The 7,018-nt window shown below is 46.4% G+C and overlaps 1 protein-coding gene across 1 annotated transcript in view; it reads left to right on the forward strand.

Moving 5' to 3' along the window:
* The window catches only part of SLC9A1 (solute carrier family 9, subfamily A (NHE1, cation proton antiporter 1), member 1), a 126,064-nt gene extending 124,202 nt beyond the window's left edge, over nt 1-1,862 (forward strand). The window contains exon 12 of the mRNA XM_015411626.1: nt 427-1,862. Within this exon, the coding sequence (XP_015267112.1) occupies nt 427-755 (329 nt within the window). The 3' untranslated portion in view covers nt 756-1,862. The remainder of the gene's footprint in view (nt 1-426) is intronic.
* Nucleotides 1,863-7,018: the final 5,156 nt, after the last annotated feature.

Below are 7,018 nucleotides of genomic sequence, written 5' to 3' on the forward strand. Positions count from 1 at the left end.
TAGGCACAGTTGAACTGTGAATGGGGAGGACTCCACTGTGACTGTCCCTGGTGTACCTCGGACCTGTCGCTCCTCTCTGTTTTAGCTACCTCACAGGGTTGTTGTGAGGATAAAAGGAGGAGGGGAGAGTCACGAGAGTGGAGGGAATGAAAGGATAACAATGTGATTGGTGAGATTTCCCCCCCCCCCCGTTTAAAAATGACGAGGGAGCATCACCTTGACTTCTGTGGTGGCGGGATATTCATAAAGAAAAAGCCAGCAAATGAAATGAGTAATTTCTGACTCTTAAGCACACCGAGAGCAGCAAACCTTTTCAGCTTGTCAGAGGGAGCCATGCCTCCAAGGTCAGCTCTCTGGTGTTTGGGAGGGGCTGATCTGGCTCCCTGTCCCCTTCAGCATGCCTTACTGTTCCTTTTCCCCTTCCAGACCCTCTGGCATACGACCCCAAGCCAGACTCGGAAAACCTCCCCATCATCACCATTGACCCCGCCTCGCCACAGTCTCCAGAGTCTGTCGACTTGGTGAACGAGACACTGAAAGGGATGAGCCACCTCCCGCCATCCCCAGAGGAAGAGGAGGACCAGGAAGGGCTGGTGATGCGGACCAAGGAGCCTTCCTCTCCGGGCACAGACGATGTGTTCACCCCAGGGGCCAACGACAGCCCCAGCAACCAGCGGATGATGCGATGCCTGAGTGACCCTGGGCCTAGGCCGGACCCTGAGGAAGAAGACCCCTTCATTCCAAAAGGGCAGTGAGGGCTAGGTGCACTACTTGATCTGACCTGTAGGGGGACCTTTCTGCACATACTCATACAGGCTCTCCCTTCCCTCTTCATTTTCCTCCTCTCTCTCTCTCTTGCTCTGCATTTTGGAGGCTTTTGTTTCTTTGTTGGGAGGTTCGGAACACGTCTGGCTAGCTGAGCACCTTTGCTGAGAAAGCAAGAGTCATAGCAGCCAGCACGATTTCCTTCTCCTGAGGGGGAAAAAGGCCAGTCCTCCCGTCTCCACGTCAGGGCTGTGCTTTGCCCCACCGCCTTGTCCCCTCCCCACAGTGCCAAGAGATGACTTTCCTTTGGATGCCCGAAGCCTCCATTTGCACTTCAGCAAGCCCCTTTGTTCCCTACCAGACTCCCCAGAGAAGGTGAGGAGATTCTGGTTCAGTTTCTGTCAGGAGTAGCATTGTCTGGAAGTGGAAGGTGCGCCATATCTGCCAGCTACCCTTTTGCATTCTCATGGAAATGTGCCTGACACTAAAAGGGAAACTGGCCTCCTGGGGCTGGTGCCTCATGGGATTCTGAGTGAGCCTCTCTTCTCCTTGATCCTCTGGGTGTAACAGATCTCCCACTCGTCTGCTAAAGAGTATCCTTGAAACCTCTGAGGCAAAGTTTGAAAGCAACCCAGTTGAACATTGGAGCACCGCTGGTTCAGAGAGATGTTTCGGCTCATGGCGTCTCAACATTGCCTGGTGCCTCCATTCCCTGCCAAGCCAAATACCACCTTTTCCGACAATTCAGGTTTTTAGTCTTGAGGATGATCAGGTGGTGGCTGCCGCCCTAAGCTTTCGGGTGTTCTGAAGAGAAACCCCAATTCCACTGAGCCAGAGAAAAGTTCCTTTTGCTTTCTAATCTTCCGAACTTGACGCTTGCCTGGATTTTTTGTTTTGTTCATTTCACAAGTGGAATTGAGCCATTTGCTCCCACACAAAGGGTGCTCTGGGCACCAGATTTGGATGAGGCTGTGGTAGGATGCCTGTCCCCGGTGCCCCCCACCCTTGTCCAGCTTCACCTGGCCATACTCACAAGCCAGCCCCACCTGTTCGAATCTGCACAAGAAATATTCTCTCTGCTGATTTGCTTCAACACCCCCCCCCCCCCGGGTTTGTGAGTATCTGAATCCTTTTGTTAAAATACACAGAGAGAGAGAGAGAGAGCATTTTGTTGACCAAAGATTTAATGAGCAGTTGTATATATAGAACTAACAGGGTGGAGGGTTTGTTTTTATTTCTCCTTGTTTTAAAAACAGGGTATATATTTCTTTAAATGATGGCTTAAATTATTCTACAGGGGGCATTTAATGTCTGTGAAAAAAACACACATACAGCTTACTCCGCCTGCTCCGTTCTGGGCAGAAAAACTACTTGCACACGCATGCACACACCGTAGGGAAAAGGCTTTGTTATTTTGCTGCCTAGAAATTGAGAGTGTGAGATGGTAGGACTGCAGGGCTGACATGACCTTTAGCGACAGTCAGAGCAGAGAAGACCCAAGGCCTCTTCCCACAGATATCCCAGTCCCACAATAGCCCCCTGGTAACTGGCTTCTGACCAGTTGATCTGATTGCCTGTTTCTCCGTTGTGCACTCCCGCACTTTCTGTATGAGACACTATGGTTTTCTTCTTATTTCTTTAAAATCCTCTTCTATCCTTTGTACACCATCCTGCATTTCCAAGAACAGTGCATCATTATTATCCCGGCCTATAAACCCGGTTTTTCTTCTCCCACCAAACTGTATCTTAAGGTGGAGAACCCACCCACTTCCAGATATGTCTGAGACCCAGGTGTAAATCCACTATTCTGTTCTAGTGTAGCCTTTGCAAGTAATAGCCTATGTAGGCAAGCTACAGATGTATATAGCACATAGAAAACTAGCCTGTTGGGGAGAAGGCATCTGGCACAGCTTTCTCCTTGACATTAGTTTTTCTAATATGCAGTCCCCCCCCCCCAATGTATGGGAAGAAGCATTCATTCATGCCATATCCTCTACCAGCAGTCTAAAGTGAGGCAGTCCATGAACAGTGTTGGGAGCATGAGTTTAGCATCCCTTAGCCCAAAGGTTACTGGCTGTATGTTGCAAGGATTCCCCGGTGCTAACACCTGAAGGGCAGAGAGAGAGAGGCTAGAACAAGATCAAATTCTAGGGGAAAAGACAGACAAACCCCTCCCCCCCCTGTAAAGCACTAGCTCTCCAAAAGAGGATTGAACCCTTAGTTCTTGCTGCCTTTTGACCCTGGCTGTTGCCCTACACTGGAGCAAACCACATTTTTGTCTAGTTTTCTGAGCTTTTTTTTTTTTGTTAAGGATGGGTATGTGCGTGCACAGGTGTGTGAGTGTAAGTGGCAAGCTGGAAAGAGGCTGTGTCTGTTTTAAATACTAGTTCTGCACTTTAGACAACAGTCAATGGCTGTTGCGACTCCAGTAATTAGAAAATAACTTTGAGGACTGCACCCTCAACAGAGCTGTGCTGGTGCCTGCTGAATTTTCCCTGGTCGCTCTTAGTCTCCCTCCCCCTGTCCCACTGAAGGGGTGCATTTCCTTTCTCTGCCCCCGTGCGCTGTGCCTTTTTAGCCATACCGTGTCTGCCTGAGCAAAATGGTGTTGTGATTTGCCGCTTTGTACATCCGGCAACCCCGGGTCTCTGGCTTGGAAAAGCCAGGCTTGACCCACTAGTGGCTCTGTGTGCCTCTTCATTCCTCCATCCAAATAGTGACTCTCCTCCCTTCCCCCAGCATATGTGCCCCACCAAAGGAGAAGAGCTACAAGCAGCGCATATGATTCTGCGTGCTCATCGTGGGCCTTTCTGTAGCTCTCTACTTCAGGCTGAGCGGAGGTAATCTGTATGTGCTTTTCATGTACAATGCTCTGTCTCCGGCAGGAGCAGTTAAAGCAGTGAAAAACTATTGTATAAAAATATGTGTAAAGAAGAGACTCTTTTTACATACAAATTCTAATAAATGAATGTTTTAATTTTTAGTGGCTTGTGATAGTTTTCTCCCTCCCACCACCACCCTTTGCCTCTCATTTTACCAGCACTCCCCCACCTGACATCCCAGCGAACATTGCTATAACATAAGCCTTTAAGGGGGAGGTTCTTTAGACTGGAAGGCTGAATTTTATTTTACTCTACATCATTTTGTGACCATTTCTCCAATCAAATATTGAAAGAAATCATTTCACATTAAAACCAGCAGAGATACATTTTTAGTCTCGGCAATCAGTTTGGTGGTCTTAAAAGACATTGGTAAATAAAGAAGATCTCTACTTGCCAGTAAAAAGCAGCCATCAAAGGGGCCTGACAGCCCTCACTGTGGAGACGCTTCCACTACATAGGTGCCACTACCAGAAAGGCCCTGCTTCATGAACTGGTAAATTCAGCTTTATGCATAGTAGGAGTGTAAAACAGAGCTTCCCTAATTACTTAAGGGAACAGGAAGGGTCATTATTTCCCATTATGTGCATATTTTGTCTGTTCTACCCAGTTAGTTTCTGCTTAGACTGCTTTCTGAGGCTTTCTATAGAGATTCTGGGAAAACCTTAAAATAGCTCATGACTGTCTGCGCAGCTCTGGCAAACCAGATATGTGTGTGGCTATTGTAAGCAACTATTGGATCATGCCTATGATTTATATTCACTATTATATTATATTATATTATTTCACTATTATAACCATTTTGACAGAAGAAAGGAAATGTACACAATGCTTTCTGTTCCCATTTTAACATATTTTTTCAACCCTTGTGCGTTTTCTCATCTTAGCACCTTCAAGAACAATTTCTTTGACAGAAACTGACTAGATCAGAAGGTGCTGGAAATCTGGTCTGGTCAATTTTAACAGTCCCCTGAAGGGTTTATTTATTCATCCCTAACCTACCTTTCTCCCCAAGGGGACCCCAAAGACCTTACATCCTTTGCCTCTCTTCCATTTTATCATCACAACAACCCTGTGAGGAAGGTACGGCTGAGAGTGTATGACAGGCTAAAGGTCACCCAGTAAACTTCCACAGCAAATTAGGTTCCTATCCTGGATGTCCCAGATAATAGTCTGACACTCTAAGCACTATGCGCTGGGTATGAGGTCAGAAAAAGATGGCATGAATAGAGGTAGCCCTTTATTGACTTCTACTCAGCTCATCCTCCAGGAAGCTGTTTATCAATGGGTTTTTTGGCAGGGGGGGGAGGTCTCCCAGCCAGGCAGCTGATCGATTCAGACATGCTTCATTTCACATCTGTGTCCCATTTACGCATCTATCATTGCTACTGCCTCAGTAACTGGGTGGGCAGGTGGGGGATGATTTTCATTTCTCATAGGGAACCATTCATCTGTAAACAGTCACATTAACAGTCACTGCAGGGTGTAGCAATTAGTGTCTGGGTGTATGGTTCAAATCCCCAGTCTGCCAAAGAAATTTATATTCTCAAAACATAAAGCTGCTGTAATCCATCCACTTGCCATAAATAACATGACCAGTAGGTGACACTCTTCCCCCCTGAATGTTTACCCCATCAGAAACCGACTGGTAGCGCTCTAATAAACTGATGCAAAATACAGATTTTTTTTTTAACCTAAGCAGAGCTCCTGGTGTGAGGGATGGCTCACTTCCAGTTTTCCCCGGTGAATTGAACTGGGCACCTTGATGACAAATTTTCATTCCCTTTACTACTGCATATATTTGGATGGCTGTTAATAGCTCATAAATCAATAGGATCCTTCTCCTTTGAATTCTTTAATAGTGGTATGAACTTTGCTACCATAGTATTGAGTCCTCTGGTTAACCTTGCATTATGAAGAAAAAGGTCATCTTGTTTTGGTTTCAAAGCTGTCCTTGGAAAACTTGTGATCCTATCAATTCATAAACTATTTTCAAAGCTGTCCTTGGAAAACTTGTGATCCTATCAATTCATAAACTATGCTGAGTTACTCCAGTTTAAGCCCGCTGAAAAAAACTGTAGTAACTCTGCATAGGATTGCACTGTAACACACTGAAAGGAGATACTAAACAAGGAAAAGCGGGCCAGAATTACACCAGCAGTAGAAATCCAAGTTAACTGGCAACTGGAAAAGCTTGCAAGGGAGCATAGAAAGATGTCACTTGGTAGATCTCTGTTCAGCTATCAAGACAGGTGCCAACACAAAAGGCCCTGCTGCACATCTGCCTTGCTCTTTCTTTAGCATAGGCAGCAACACAGAACCAGGCAACTCCATCAGATCTTAAAAGACAGGAAGGAATCTGTTGCTTTGTCAATACTATATGGGGTTGGTGGAGCTATAGCATAGCTAGAGAAAAGAAGATACACAGCTGTTCTCTTAGCCAACGAGTTTAATTTTTCTTCTAATTATTTTAGCATTAAGTCTTTGATAGAGGTGTGAAAATCTTAGAATTCTATTAATCGAGGGAGAGCCAGTTTGGTATAGTGGTTAGGTGTGTGGGCTCTAATCTGGGAGAACCAGGTTTGATTCCCCACTCCTCCACATTCAGCTGCTGGTGTGACCTTGGGTCAGTTACAAGTTCTTTCAGAGCTGTTCTCTCATGAGCAGTTCTTGAAGGAGCTCTCTCAGCCCCACCTACCACACAGGGTGTCTGTTGTGGGGAGGGGAAGGGAAAGGAGATTGTAAGCCACTCTGAGACTTCTTCGGATAGTGAAGGGCGGGGTATAAATCCAATCTCTTCTCATTCTTCTACTCTAAATGCATATTGCATTGAAAGATTTGTTCAGGTAATTAGACTGTACAAGTGGAGACCCGCAAGAAACTTGCGGAATGGTTATCCTGTTCCTCACACCTTTGCTTCCTCCTGTCTCCCTCTACCTCTCTCACACTCTTTTTCCCTTCTGCCCCCCCTTTCTTTTTCTCCTCCAGCTATGGCATTATACTGATCTGTAGTTCCTTCCCTCCTCCAATCCCACCCTTCCCAGGCTCCACCCCACAAATGTCCAGGAATTTCCCAACCTGGAGTTGGCAACACAATTTCCTTCCCACCCAACAGCCAACCTACCTTTATCTGCCTCTCTGTCTGCAACTTTCCATCTCCACACCCCTCCCCCGCAGCCTGTACCTAGGAAAATTACTGTTTTTCTCCACAGTGGGGACCAAAACAGCTTACATTATTCTCTCCTACTTTTAATCTGCACAACAACCCAGCTTTCATAGGGTGGCTGCTGATGAACAGTAGCAAGCAGCTGGGCCTACTTGAGTCATGCAAATCAGGTGGTATCAAGTCACCCAGAGGGTGCTGCCGAGGGATG

Source organism: Gekko japonicus, unplaced genomic scaffold (genome assembly GCF_001447785.1).
Source record: "Gekko japonicus isolate JY-2015 unplaced genomic scaffold, Gekko_japonicus_V1.1 scaffold62, whole genome shotgun sequence".
Classification (NCBI taxonomy): domain Eukaryota; kingdom Metazoa; phylum Chordata; class Lepidosauria; order Squamata; family Gekkonidae; genus Gekko; species Gekko japonicus.